This window comes from Trichogramma pretiosum, unplaced genomic scaffold (assembly GCF_000599845.2).
Source record: "Trichogramma pretiosum strain Unisexual culture from Peru unplaced genomic scaffold, Tpre_2.0 scaffold49, whole genome shotgun sequence".
NCBI lineage: Eukaryota > Metazoa > Arthropoda > Insecta > Hymenoptera > Trichogrammatidae > Trichogramma > Trichogramma pretiosum.
Window position 1 is genome coordinate 377714 of NW_019640811.1, and position 15376 is coordinate 393089.

The 15376-nt window shown below is 36.4% G+C and overlaps 2 protein-coding genes across 3 annotated transcripts; both read right to left on the minus strand.

Moving 5' to 3' along the window:
- Positions 1-5471: 5471 nt before the first annotated feature.
- LOC106655844 lies at positions 5472-8561 on the minus strand. 2 transcript variants are annotated; one of them, XM_014376418.1, is made up of 3 exons: positions 8485-8561; positions 8240-8440; positions 5472-7393 (listed from the first exon to the last, which is right to left on the minus strand). In XM_014376418.1, exons 1-3 carry the CDS (start codon positions 8507-8509, stop codon positions 5517-5519), a joined length of 2103 nt encoding a protein of 700 aa, XP_014231904.1. In that variant the 5' UTR covers positions 8510-8561; the 3' UTR covers positions 5472-5516. The 2 variants fall into 2 exon arrangements, with proteins under 2 accessions (XP_014231904.1, XP_014231905.1); XM_014376419.1 differs by having other exon boundaries at positions 8240-8422; positions 8485-8560.
- Positions 8524-11921, minus strand: LOC106655809. The gene is made up of 4 exons (XM_014376367.2): positions 11840-11921; positions 11535-11777; positions 10888-11451; positions 8524-8576 (listed from the first exon to the last, which is right to left on the minus strand). Exons 1-4 carry the CDS (start codon positions 11877-11879, stop codon positions 8524-8526), a joined length of 900 nt encoding a protein of 299 aa, XP_014231853.1. The 5' UTR covers positions 11880-11921.
- Positions 11922-15376: the final 3455 nt, after the last annotated feature.

Consider the following 15376-nt stretch of genomic DNA (forward strand, 5'->3'; position numbering starts at 1 on the left):
CTTCGACCCGCTGCTACGTATATACATGCAACGCAGGGTTAAATGTGTGTGTGCATATAGATAGAGACGCATTTCGTCGTATCTGTATAACGATGTGTATCCATGGTGCAGAGAGAGGCGCGTTTGTCGGATACTTGACAAATCTTTTGCAGGGGGCTGGCGACGTTTTGAAACGCGAACTTTGCAAATCGAATTCCTCGGAGCTTGCAAGCTAGCTGCTTGTATACATATACGCGTGTATCGACCATGTAACTATTGAATGAGAAAAAAATGCAAATTTCGAAAACGATGTCTTCACGAATAATTATTCAATTTCTGTTTCTTTTATTTTCATCGCGTGAATGATTATAATACTGCGAGAGTCGCGTGACTCGAGAGTGTAATTAAAAATTATTAAAACTTTAGTATATACGTATTATAATATAAACTCTCAAGAAAACGTCTACCCAAAAAAAAGAGAGAAAAGGAAAGAGAAAACAGAAAGACAGAGAGGAAAGAGAGAAAGAGAGAGAGAGGAACGAGGCCAATAGCACGTGGTGGATATATACGTATATACACAGGGCGGTGTACTAGATAAACTCCTAACAAAGCAGAAAATAAACATGGAAATAAAGTTAAAAGTCCAGTGGCGCCAAGGGTATTGTTAAACCAAAGGTAAAGAGGGTGCGAAGGAGCGTACAAGACAAGGACGGATGTGCAGCGAGGGTCACTTCTCTCTCTATCTCTCTCTCTCTCTCTTCTCTCGGTGCTTTTCGTATATAGCAATACAGCGTGTGGACTTTTCGTTTGTGCCGATGTGCGTGTGTTTCTCTCTCTCTCTCTCTTTTGGCTAATCGTGTTAAGTCCAACGAACCGCTTAGCCCGAAACGTAATACATCATACGGAGGAGGAAACGCGCCGCGCAGCAAAACTCGTTCACCGCGCTAGGGTCGTAGTACGTACATACGCTTATAATATTATTATCCACGAAAATGAGGGAGGATTTTTGGTTTTAATAATGGTGCGGATGCGTACAAAAAAAATGTAACAAAATACAATCCCAAGACTGGCTGCCGGATGATATTATGTGTGTATATACAGGTGTTGGATTACGCGAAATGAGCTTTTCAAAGGTCGAAACCAGCTTTATGCATTATAACGTTTCGAGCGAAGAAAACTTCATTTAATGATACACGAGAGAAAAAATGTCCGAAAAATGTGCCCAGGTCGTCCACGCGCGTGCACGTCACAGTCTAACGCATAAGTAACATACATCGTATATACGTATGTATAACTTTGCGCGAGGGTCTTCACTCACTCGCCGACGACTTGTGAATCTCATTAAAATCATTGATGCGTACCTTTATATAGCTTTCCGCGTCGGCAGCGTCGACTCCATTAAGATGACCACATCCCCGTGATATTGCTCAGATTTCGCGGCAGCCACACACACACGCAAACATACATCTGCTGCTTGGCCGTGCCAGCCTGAAGCTTTGCGTACGCCACACATTTTTTTCTCGTATTCTCGCGATGAGAGAGATATAGAGAGAGAAAATGATGAGCCTCTGAGAGAGGGAGAGGAAAAAAAGGAAAACACTGCTGTACACTAGACGAAAAGGCATTCCAAATATTATAATACGCTGCTAAGGAAAGGACAAATTTGAATAATGTCTTTTATCGCGCCTGCGCCACCGCGCGAGGTCAAAAGGTTGAAGTCGAGGCTGCAGCGTATACGTATTCTAGGGTAGACGCGTTATGAGGGGTTTTACGCAGTAGCGGCTTTTTTTTTACTCTCCAGGGTTTTGATATCGTAAAGTTTGCGTCAAGAAGTATAGATGATATTTAAAGAGAGAGAGAGAAAGTCAAAGGGACGATGGCTTTATATACGTAGTACAGTTTGTGTATCGCGCGCGGGCGCTGCTTTAAGAGCTCTTAGTTCGCGTAGATATATAATAAAGCTATTATCTTTGGGGATGTCGAAGTGTTATTCAAAGGAAAAAATACTTTGTTTCGAAATGTATAATGCGATCGTATGGTGCTGTCGCGAGCGTTAAATAAAACTCGAAGGAATATAATGGCCAACTAGGAACGTCTTTACGAGAAAAAGTTCGAGACATTTGTGAATAGGGAGAGTTGTATGAACGATTTGATACACTTGACATATTTTTTTATTTACTTTTTTATTTTATCAGTATCTTGTGTCATTCTGATGGCCACTAAAATGCATAATTTATTATTAAGATTTTTTTTTTATTTTCATATAATGTGTAATACTTTAGTTGAAATTTTGACGATTCAACTACTGATATCATCAAGAATTAAAAATGTATCATACCTGTAATCTCTATAAAAATTTTAATAAATTATAAAATGAGAAAAAATATAAGTTCAGTTTAAAATCGATATTCTTAGATTCAAATATTCTTTGAAATAAACATGAAGAAGCAGTGGAAGAGAGTCTTATTTTATGATATATTATTTTCTACAATCTTTTATTTTTTCGAAATTCATTGTAATTTGTTCATTAAATTTTTATTTTTTTTTTATATTTTTACCCTCTTCTAGATCAGGGCTGTATAATTTGTGGACTACAGCGGCGAGACGTTGCCGGCTCCAAAAAAAGAGTTTCCTTAACGCGGTCTAGCTAGAAAAGAGTATAATAATGCGACCCCTGAGATGTGTGGCTAGCTAGTGAGAGAGAGAGTGATCTACGATACAACATCAGCTTGCGTGTGTGTATAGGGTTTAGCGAGCGAGACACTTGAACTATCTTCTCTTTTCTCATCGAGTGGTCCGGTACACACCCCAGACCCATACCGAGGCAGCTACCCACGATCCCGATAAAGCCGAGTGACAAATTGTCAAATATTCATCCGAAATTGACTCGATTTTGTCGCTTCTTATCGCACAAATTTATCAAACATATACTGGCGACCGCTAAAGGGCATCCTGGCATATTTTAAAAATAAAAATTATTATTCATTTGCTCGTAGTCAAATGGAACAACTGATCACGAGGAAGAAAAAATGCCTGTACCTGTGCAAGCGTAGTCGTCGTCGTCGTCGACGTCGTCCACGCGAAAAGTATGCAAATTCATATAACGAAAAAAATTACACGGCCCGACGCGCGGACTGGTCGAGCCCTCTTTTTCGCTCGTTTTCATTTCACAAGTGCGTCGGGTGTAATCCAGCGGGTTCTATGTATATGTATATACCAGCTGCGCCATGAAAACTCATTAACAAATGCAAATGAACCGGAGTGTCGAGGACAAATTTAATAAAATGTTGCGCGCACAATTAGCCCGGACGACTCTAACGATGACACACTGGAGGTTACCTGGATTTTTGCGCGTCATCGCGCGTTCGTTCCGCTGATGAAATCCCGAAAAGCGACGTTTTAAAATTCACGAGAAAAAAAAAGGTACGAGAACGTCGACAAATCGTCGCGATCGGTATTGGCTCGGCGCAGATATAAAGCGTAGGTCGAAGAACGAAAATCATTAGCCGCGGCGCTGGCGTGCCACTCTGATCGGAATGCAGAAACACACACCCAATGTGTACTGCATTACGAAGAGAAAAGGAAGGAAAAAAATAGGTGGAAAACCCAGGATAGTATATTTGCACTCGCGCACACATAGAGCGAAAAGGAAGCAGGCCGTGCACGGCGTCATTCCCGTGAGACCGGGGCACGGGAAGCAGCAGCAGCAGCGCCTATTTTTCACGTTCTTCTCTGCGGGCGTCGCGCGCGCGCACGCGAAAAAATAAGAGGCAGGCGCATTATTGCATTGTCCAGTTTGATAGAATCCCAAAATCCTTACACCGGCTCTCGAGCGGCGTATATATATATGTACGTACAGCCAGGCTCCTTTCTATCCGGAGCGAAACGAGCGACGCCGCCTGCCTACCAATGCCTGGCCTGTGTGCTCCTGCCTCGTTATATCCCATGGGTACTCAACGGTAACCCATCAAACTTTTAGCGGACTTCTCGGGCTTCGTTTTTCCTTTTTTTTTGTTCTTTATTTATTTTTTTTCTCTTATTTTACTTTACTACTCAGTCGTTCTTTTAACCCACCCCTACTTTTCAGCCGGATTCCATTGGTTTTTCGTGGTTTTGATTAGTTGCCTTTGATTGGTGACCTCTTACATGCATCGTTGGAATGATACATCGTATCGAAACTATTTCATTTAAAAATTTTGATATAATTAGTACACTAATGAATTTTCATCTTGCGTACCAATAAAAAAAAAGTATGAAAAAACCAATCACCGGTAAGAAAATCAACGGAAAATAAGAAATGGGTTAGCCTAATAAATAATGTGAAGGGTGCTTATTGTTTCTGCTCACAAATCATCCTTTTCTCTCGCTTGCGCGGGATGCTCGATTCCAGTACGTTTTATTTTCGCACATATTCGTTCGGTATCGCCGGCTGATTTATAATACACAGATAGGGCAAAAATGCAGAAAAAAAACTTGAACGAATAAGCAGAGTTTGAGACGAGGAAAATAAGAAAAAAAATTTTACTTTGGGCGTCGCAGTATAGGCACGTCCAAGAGCGATCCAGTCAAGTTTTCATTCCGATTACTCGGACTTGACAAATGATTTCCATTTCATATTCTGATGTGTCGGTCAATAGTGGAATCGTTCAGAGAGCTTAGTCTGTAAATGAAATTATGCACGTCAATTGATTTTTTTTCACTTCATACTCGAAAAGAAATTTTTAAAAAAATATACTGTGATGAAAAAAATAAAATACAAATTATGATCATACTCATTCAAAAAACTTTATTTCAAAACTAGCACAATAGCTGGAAGGTGTACATTTATCATCAAATACAATGAAAACAACAGGTACTCGCCCTTTTTTCGATTCCTTATTTTATAACAAGTGATTTTACCTCATAGTTGCATGCACGTTATGTACAAGTTTTTACCCGAAAATAAACGCTGATGAACATGATAAATTTGAGTAATCACTCGATTTTTGGTGGTGAATTAGGTTAAAAAATATTAATATATTTTCGTGTGTATCTTAAATGCTCTAAACTAAAAAAATGTTCAAGAGTTATTCAAAATGATAATCCTGGTTCATAATAAAATAATTGCATTTTTAAACAAATCAATATTACATCTTAGATATCTTGATACTAGATCAACGATTGATATCAGTGAACTGATTTGTTTTTTTTTTTAAATTGATTTGATTTTTTTAATTTTTGATTGAAAAATCTTTTGAAAAAATTAATGAGTAAGTTGAATTTGGCGATAGATCATTTGCATATGACATAACTATATCACAAAAGAAACTAATTCTTTACGATCGACGAAATTACCTTGGAATTGCCGACTCATAACTTTTTTTATGACCCATGGTCCTTAATAGATAAATTTGAGTATGGATAACTAGAATTCAATCATAAAGTTGGAAAGAATAAAATTGCAAAAATGAGTAAATAACTTTCTCAAAATAAGAATTGAATTCTGTTCCAAACATATTTTATAATACTTTATTTTCAGTATTCTTATATTTGTACCTTCAGATTAACGTTATTCCATAAATATCTTCGGTAATTTTAAAAAGAATATTTGCACTAATTGAACTATTTTTTTGTACTCGCCAAATGCTATGGTTGGCTTCTACGTATAAATTTTCTTCGTAAATGAAACCTTTATTGACATTTGACAAGGTTGATGGTAGTATCATCTTTAATTCTATAGTAAATTCGTCATCGAACTTTGATCCGTAGTTCCATGTTGTAATATTGCCATTAAAACTTAACCAATTAAACTTAAGTGAATTTACATCAGCAGGGATTTTCGGAAGTAACAATATCTTATTACCTCTACCTATTTCCGAATTGACTTTTTCTCTACCTCTACTAGCCAAAGTATTAAACTGTAAAATTTCTCCCGTTTTCAGATAACTCAATAAAAGTAGCTCATTAGATATTATCGTCATTGAAGAGAATCCACCGCGATAGCACAATTGAAGTTCAAACTCAACAAACACCATGTCTGTATTATATGTTCTCAAGTAACTATTATAGGTTTTAGTATTATCTACTAAAACGTATAAGCGTTTTACTTTAGAATCATATGTAAACGATAATATTATCCGATCTTGTCCTGCTACTGTGAAGAGTTTATTTTGTTCTGCATTCCTCAAATTTATACTGTACATATTTTCATCATCAGAAACGAAAATTTCAGAATTTTTTGATCCTTTGGCGAACAATATTTTTTGCAAATGTAACTTAACTTTAGAATCAAAATAAACTGGTTGAAAAGGAATTAAATCATTGGAAGAGGAGAAAGAATTAGTGATGAACTTTCCACGAAAAGATAAATTGTGAACGTAAATAAAATAGGGCATTAGTTTACAAGTTTTCATATCATCGCTTAATTGGTGAAATTGATCACAGGCGCATGTATAAGAATAATTTACACTTAAAATACAGATGTGATCGCACACAGGTGGACTTCTTTGGCAAGGATTAGTATCTAAACTAGTCACTGGTTTATTCGGAAAATCTATAAATTTACTTTGCTGAAAAAGAATCGGGATCTTAAAAGTCATCTGACATTTTTTAATGATTTCGCAGAATATGATATATTCTGGCGTTGTCGGAAATCGATCATATTGGATCCAAAACAATTTATTGTTTTGAAATATTAAACTAGATTTATAATGAAACGCTTCAAATTTATGAAAAACTTTTCGAATTTTGCCCTCATAATCTGTATATTCAATAGCGGTTTTTCCAAGCGAGTATATTTTTTTTGACATGTAATCGAGCGTGAAGGCACTAACATCTTTTCTTAAGAATTTTAATGCTTTCAATGATCGACCATCCATGTTATAACGTAAAATATCACCGTTAGCTAATATGAAAATCAATCTAACCGATGGATCAATTTTTAGATCTGTTGCATTTTTTAGATCTGTAAGTATAACTGCTGAATAATGATAATTTTTGTCGAAAAGAAATAAATTTCCTCCTTTTTCATCTAATGCATAAGAGTTTCCCGTGTAATAATCATCAACAATTATCTCAACTTTAAAATTTGCTAGAAAGGGTAACCCATCATATTCTGGTATTAGTGAGTGAGTCGTTTTCGATTGGTCTTCGAACCATATTGGAATATTTTGAAAGTTGAAGTAAAACGCAGTTATAACATTTTTTGATTCATGCCAATGATAGATATCTTCCGTTTTTAAGTTCAGCTGCCATAATGTGTTTCCTTCTAATAATAAAAGTGAATTATTAAATTCAGCTTCTTGAAGATTGTATTCAAAATCGATCGATGCATTTTTATAATTCACAGTAACCATATTCATTTCAGAAGAAAATGATTCATCCCTCACTGTCTTTTGGGTGGATGCTGTTTCATATTCTGTCTCTTTTAGCCCATCTTAAAGATAAAAACCAACCATAATTTGATATTTTCAATTAAATAGAATTAAATAATTTAATTAACCCATTAACGCCGAGACGGACAGAATTTTTTTCTCTATTGTAGTCTGCAATTAGATCATCTTATCTGAGCGAGAAAAATTTTTAAGTACTCATTTTCTATTTAAATTTTTATGTACTTTTTGAAAATGGGTTTATAATTAATCTCTGATAAATATTAAAAAAGTTATAAACAATTTACTGCAAAAAAACACGATTTTGAATCTTGAAAAAAAACTTTGATTCAAATTTTTTTTATGAAAGAGACTTGAACTGTATCCAATAATACCTAAAATTGTGGAATAATGACTTATAGTTTAAAATACTTTAGGTGGAATTTGAATATTCAAAATGGTAGACTCCAAAAAATACACTTTTCCCAAGAAATTTACCAAAAAATGTTCCAAAAAATGTACTTTTCTGTTCGAAAACGATCAACATAAGAAAAAAAAGTTATTGAATATTCAAATCCCACCTACAGTACTTTAAACTGTAGGTCATTATTCCACAATTTTAGGTATTATTGGATACAGTTCAAGTCTCTTTCATAAAAAAATTTGAATCAAAGTTTTTTCTCAAGCTTCAAAATCGTGTTTTTTCGCAGTAAATTGTTTATAACTTTTTAAATTTTTATCAGAGGTTAATTATAAACCCATATTCAAAAAGTTCATTAAATTTTACATAGAAAATGTGTACTCAAAAATTTTTCTCGCTCCGATAAGATGATTTAATTGCAGACTACAATAGAGAAAAAAATTCTGTCCGTCTCGGCGTTAACGGGTTAACTCATTGTATTGATACGTACCTTTTTTTATAAAGTTGATAATATCCATTATTATCAGAACTGCAATGATAATACCAATGAAGAAATATTTCCTTTTTGTCTTGTAGAATGTTTTAAGTTGCATGTATTTCGTGTGCGAAAAATCGCGAAAAGTTGGGTTCCCATTTTGATTGTGAAATTGTATATCGACTTCGAATTCTGATGCTGCAGAAATAAATTGATCTAATGTATACAGTAGATTTATTGATTTATGTTCATAAACAAACCGTCGTGATTCTGGGAGGATTGCATGATTAAACTATGTATTACTTTACAGGAATAACTTCACCGTAGTGTATCAGCCAGAGTCGCATGAAGACTGAGCAGAATAATTATAGTTTGAGTGAGAGTATTTTTGCTCTTTTCGCGATAACCGCTCAGTGATAAAAATATGATTCCCAGCTTTTTTATGAATGAAAGGAGATAATAACAATAGCTATCAATTATTATTATACTTATATGTGTCATTTCACGCAAACTCTTCCAGTACCATACAGCGCGGTATTATTTAGTTGAATCGTTAAATTTGTAACCCTCTGTAAAAGTACGCAAAGTCACGTCAAGCGTAAAGTTTCAAAAAATGTAGTGAAAACTAACAAGGAGACCTTCTCACCTTCGGGTCACGGATCTCTACCAAAATTTTTTTGGAGCCTCCAAGAACGTAATAATAAAGTTCCCTATGCTTAGTTTTATTGAATGGGCCTTAGAGCCCATTTTAAAAGAGGTTTTCTATTTTAATTAAAAATTTTTGAGATTTTCTATATCAAGTTAAAAGCATAAAGAAAATAATGCACCGTTCAAAAGTTTTGAAATTTTTCAAAGAATCTGTCTGAATTTTTTTCAGAATTTTTCGAATGGATTGCAGATTATGAAACAATTTTTTCGAAAAATACGAGCAAATGTTTTCGAAACATTGATATCGATTGTTCAATTAAACTATATTGTATGGAAAAATGAGTACAGATAATTTTTTAAGTCAATTCGATTGTCTGATACATCATGAGTAAAAAATAAATACTAATCAATACTTGAATTTGAATTGTGCAAGTTGTATTGTAGCTACATAAAAAAACTAATTTTCTTATAATTTGTATGTTTTGAACTTAATTCTCTTAACCTGAATTTAATAAATTCTTTTGGTTATCGTCAGTCTTTAAATTTGAGTTCCTACACTGGTATACAATAGAAAAAATGGAGAGAATAAAATTGCAAAATTAAGTAAATAACTTTATCAAAAAGAGAATTTAATTCTGTTTCAAAAATATTTTATAATTCTTTATTTTCAGTATTCTTACATTTGTACCTTCAGATATACGTTATTCCACGAATATCTTCTTTACTTTTGAAAATAATGTTTGCGTTAATCGAACTATTTTTTTGTACACGCCAAATACTATGGCTGTCTGCGACGTACAAGTTTTCTTCATAAATGAAACCGTTATTAACGTTTGATGATACTGATGGCAGTATTACAGATGATTCTACTGTACAGTAATCATCTCTCATTGTTCCCCAGCCCCATATTACATTATTATAGTGAAAAGTCAACCAATTAAATTTACGTGAATTCAGATAGGGAGGATTTTTTTGGAGAAGTATTGTCGGGTCATTTTGCTGTAATTTACAATTATACCCAAAAAGATTATTCGAACTATTAAATTGTGCAATATTACCATTTCTACTAAAAGTCAATAACAGAAGCTTATCATGAGTTAGCATTACCATTGAATAGGGTACAGATATAAATGTCGAAGCCATGGGTTCATTGGAGCGAACCTCAGAAAGCATCATCATGTGTTTATCATATGTTCGCATCCAATATGAATGTCCATCTTTCATTAAAATGTATAAGCGTTCCGCTTCAGAATCATAAGTGAACGATAATTGTTTCCTATATGAGGTTCCGTTGAAAAGTATTTTTTGTTCTGCATTCTTTAAATCTATGCTATACATATTTTTATAATCAGAAATGAAAATTTCAAAATCTTTTGATCCTTTGCTAAACACTATTCTGTCATGGTATTGATCGACTTCATAATTAAAATACAGGGGTAGAAAAGGAATTAAATCATTGGAAGACGAGGAAGAATTATTGATGAACTTTCCACGAAAAGAAAATTTTAGGAGGTAAATAAGATAATGCTCAATAAATTTACAAGTTTTCCCATCATCACTGAGTTGGTGAAATTGATCACAGGCGCACGTATACGTACTATTAGCAACCAAAATACATATGTGATCGCAAACAGGTGGCTGTAGGTGACAAGGATTATTATCAATGGTAATTACGGATGTATTTGGATAAGCTACAATTTTACTTTCGTGAAAAAGAACCGTGATCTTTGTAGGCTTTTGACATATTTTATTGACTTCGCAATATATGATATGTTGCAGTGATTGCGATTTTGAAAACTCATCTTGTTGCATCCAAAACAATTTATCGTTTTGAAATGTCAAACTAGATATGTGGTCGAACGTTTCAAATTTATGAAAAATTTTTTGAATATTGCCATCATAATCTGAATATTGGATAAGGGTTTTATCAAGCGAATATACTTTTTTTGAATTGTAATCGAGCGTAAAATCGCTGATATCTTTTCTCAAAGATTTTAATGTTTTCAATGATTGACCATCCATGTGGCATCTTAAGATTGCACCATTAGCCAATATGAAAATCAATCTGGTCAAAGGATCGATTTTTACATCTATTGCATTTTCGAGATCTGAAAGTATAACCGCTGATTGTTGATAATATTCATTAAGGACGAGTAAATGTTTTCCTTTCTCATCAATCACATAAGAATTTCCTGTGGCAGAATCATCAACAATTGCCTTAACTTTTAAATTTGCTGGAAGGGGTAATCCATCATACTCTGGTGTTTGTGAATGAATTGTTATCGATTGGTCTTCGAACCATATTGGTTTACCTTTAAAGTTGAAGTAAAACTCACTAATATAATTATTCGATTCATGCCAATTATAATGATCCTCGGTTTCCAAGTTCAGCAACCATAACGATTTTCCTTCCAGCAATAAAAGTGAATTATTAAATTCAGCTCCTTGAAGATTGTTTTTAAAATCGATCGATGTATTTTTATAATTCACAGTAACCATATTCATTTCAGTAGAAGATGATTCATCCCGTACTGTCTTTTGGATGGATGCTGTTTCATACCTTGCCTCCTTTCTATCATCTTGAAGATAAACCGAGATCGATTTGACATGAGTACTTACAATGAGGCGAATATATTAATTAATTTATTATATCGATAGGTACCTTTTTTTATTAATTCTACTCGATTTGATGCATCCAAAGAATTAGATTTGGCAGAATTCATTAAACAGGACATATTGATAATATTCATTATTACGAGCGCCACAATTATAAAACCAATAAAGAAATATTTTCTTTTTATTTTGTATAGAATTTTAAACTGCACAAATTTTGAGCGAATAAAATCGCGAAAAGATTGATTTGCACTTTGATTGTAAGATTCTACATCGACATCCAAGTCTTCAGCTGTAAATATCAATTGAGTAATGATTTTCATCAAACTTTTTCATTATTTTACACAAACAAACCGTTTTGATTCTGAAATGACTGCATGATTTCACTCTGCATCTTTTAATAAAAAGAAGTACACTACATAACTACACCGTTGTGCATCCGCCAGAAGACTAAGCAAAATATAATGTAGTTCAAATGAAATTATTCATTCTTTTTTCGAGATAACTTCACATTGATAAGAATATAATTCCGCACATTGAAATATGAGTTACACCAGATAATAATAACTTCTAATATTAATTTTTGTTTCGTTTTCACTCACAGACATAAATTATCCAAAAATTAAGCATTCATAAATGACACGAATTTAGCTTCAATCTCGATCAAGAGAAAACTCGCTGCGTAAAAAATTAGCAGGCACCGCAGCCGCTTCAATCAAAAAACGACAAGATGAAGAGAAGACGAACTCATAGTGGTAGACTAATAGTAGACAATGCAGGCCGTGTCTATATGTACAATGTACATACATACGTAATGTCTGTATACATACGCGTGCAGAGCAGAGAAGCTCGAGATTTTGTTTTTTTTTTTTTTAATCGAGTCGCCGTCGCAGCGGAATTAACTCAAATTGCGCCACGCGGGAATCGCCGGGGGCCCCGCGAGAGATCGAACGCACGCACACTCAAGAATTCATGCAGTTCTTTCAACAGCAGCAGCAGCAGCAGCAGCAGAAATGAGAAATGTCTCTCTTTGCATATGCGTCGGGCTGCTAAGGTCGTTCTTGACTGCTGCAAGAGCTTCTTAAATATTTCCCTTTATTCGGGTCTTGCAACGCAAGCTATGCGTAATCTTGAGATAGCGCACATCCTCCACTTGGTTGGATTTGTGTGTATAGGCGAGTCGTTAAAGGTAACAAAAAGAATTTCATCGCGCGCATACTTATGCAATCTTCCGAACGATGCATCGGAACAATAAGAATGACGTCGGCGAGGGATGTGGATTCATTATGATCCGCGACTGCACTGCAGCGAGTTTTCTTTTTCTTTTATTTTCTTTTTTTTTATTATATATCCGTATAATGGTATCGTTTGAGCGCACAGCCTTGAATTCTCTTTGACGCACTAGCGAGTCGTTTTCCTTAAGCCAGCGGCGTTTGTGCATATTATAAATCGAAAATCGTCAACTTTAACTATGCAACGTGATCGCACGAGTCTATATTATATATCTATGCTCGTGACTGCTCGAACGGAATAAATAATGGATTCGGACTCGCGGCCGAGTCAGTGCAACGGTACCGATTGAAACTCGATCGAGAGATGCTTTCGAAATTATTTTTGTTGTTATTAGTGGCAGCTTTGATGGCGATCACCGCCGCGCAAGATCGCCAATTTCAAGGCCAGAGCAGATGGAACAGTGAGTGCACAGCGACTAACCGACGATTGCGTGAAAGTTTATGACATCGGCGTTTGATTTCAGGCGACAATTGCCAGAGGGACGAGGACTGCGCCTCGAGGTGCGGCAGAGGATTGATACCCAGATGCTACCGAGGGGGATTGTGCGGCTGCCAAATGCCTCGACGTAACGTTCATTGACATGTGAAAATTTAAGACTCAAATCGAATAAATATGTCAGAAAAATAATAATAATAAGATGCTTTGGAAAATTATTTTATCGCGTGACAAGATCTAGGCTTACTCGAAGCGATGAATAAAGACGAGGATCGCGAATTATACTCTGCCCCGCATCAAGTGCAGGTGACTAGCGACGGATCTATCCGTTTCTGCAGGCCTATAGGGCGCAGGACACCCCCCTGGGGGCTGGCTCGTCGCTTCTACCCGAAGTGGGTACGCGGCACATTTAAATAAAACATCGCTCGCTGCAATTCTCTTTCTCTCGGTTATCTCTCTCTCTCTCTCTCTGTATATATACACATAAAATAGCTGTGTCTATCTTCTCCCTTTTCAAGCTTGGCATATGCAGAAACGCGACGAATTAAGCCCCCGATGTCGTCATCGTGTCGTCGTAGCTCGCTATACTTGTAGAAATATTTCATTATTTGTTGATTTCTGCTGCATAGCAATGCTCGACTGCATCTCTCGAACCGCGCGCATATCTAAATGCTCTTCTGGGATTCCCATTAAACATGCGCTGGCCCAGCTCGCATCCTGCGATAAGATACACCCGCGCATACGTTATATATTAATAACTTCTAAAAATATTGCATCGAGTCGTGCGTGCCTGCTCTCGTTGATTAGATAACGTAATACGAGAGACGAAAAAAATTTTTTTCATTCGATGCATACAATTAACGCGCCATTCAGGAGCTTTATGTATAACGAAGTTGCAAGTCCCGATAAGAATCGCGTGACTTCCTCGTTGTACTTCACCGAATTTATCTTATTCTCTCGCATCCTCGGCTCCGGGCAAGCACGGAGACATCGCGTCTGCGTGTCTGTCGCGCGTACGCGTATGGGATATATACATACGAAGCACGATATAACCGCAACGCCAAGATAAAGCGGCATCGATACGTCGCGCTCGCCCTGGCGTAGCGAAAAAGGCAAGAAAAGCTCTCCATATATACGTACGCGTATACGTTCAGCCAGAGTGAGAGAGAGAGAGAAAGAGATGGAAGGAAAACCTCTCGAGAGGGATCTTCTCTCGAGTCAGAGGACGATTAATCAGCTGTTGGCACGCGGACCCGGTCCCTGTGGGCTGTGTATACGTATACGGGGCTCTCTCTCTCTCTGGCCGGCGCGCTCTGTATACGCGTACACATACGGATCTACTCGGCTTCCTCTCCATCCCTTTTTTTTCCTTTTTCGTTTTATTTATTCGTCTTATTTTCAGTCGCAGACCTCTGAGTCGTGAGCTCTCTCGTCCTGTCGGAGGAAATAAAAAAGCTGCCCTCCCGACAATGACTCGGACTCCGGCGATTATTAGCCTTCATTGGCATCGTCCAAAAGGCTGCGAAGCAGCACCTGGAAGTAAAAAAAAAGCTCGCGTTCTCATTTACGACGCTCGTCGACTGGAAATCGAGTCACGATTAGCCACGCGCGTATACGTCGTGCATTATAAATGTGTGCGATCGCCACGTCGGACTCGTATTCTTCATAGAAAACGTGGCGGTGCTCCGTAATAAGCTGCGCGGCCGAGGAGTCCAAAGATTTACGTGGCAGTTTCAATGTCGAGGTGTATGTAATATATCGGAAGGCAGTCGAGCGACGATCCATCATTTATCCACCGCGCGAACGTCCGTGACGCTTGCGATGATGCCGAAAGCTCCGCGTACGTGTCGTGCTTGACGTACACACACACATACGTACCTAACACATTTGTACCAGCATAATCCTTCAGCTATATCTACGATTTGGTGTGTTTGTGTGTACAGATGTACGAGAAAAAAGTTTTAGAAAACTTGAGCTTGCAGAGTTCCGTCGTCTTCTCGTTCTTTTTTTAAAACTTCTTTTTTTTCCTTTTCTAACTGCAGTCAAGTTTACGCGTCGTAAAAAAAGTACACGATCAGCGATAAAGAAAAAAAGAAAGAAGACTTTGAATGTCGCTCGTTGCTCGCTCGTGATTTTTCAATACGTATACAATATAAAACTCGG

Coding starts and splice junctions, on each gene's coding strand:
- LOC106655809 (XM_014376367.2), bottom strand. CDS start 11,879: ATGCAGAGTGAAATCATGCAGTCATTTCAGAATCAAAACG. Junction 11,778..11,839: donor GTCATTTCAGAATCAAAACG/GTTTGTTTGTGT, acceptor TGATATTTACAG/CTGAAGACTTGGATGTCGAT. Junction 8,577..10,887: donor CTTAAGATGCCACATGGATG/GTCAATCATTGA, acceptor TATTCTGCTCAG/TCTTCATGCGACTCTGGCTG.
- LOC106655844 (XM_014376418.1), bottom strand. CDS start 8,509: ATGCAATCCTCCCAGAATCACGACG. Junction 8,441..8,484: donor ATCCTCCCAGAATCACGACG/GTTTGTTTATGA, acceptor TGTATACATTAG/ATCAATTTATTTCTGCAGCA. Junction 7,394..8,239: donor TATCAACTTTATAAAAAAAG/GTACGTATCAAT, acceptor TTTATCTTTAAG/ATGGGCTAAAAGAGACAGAA.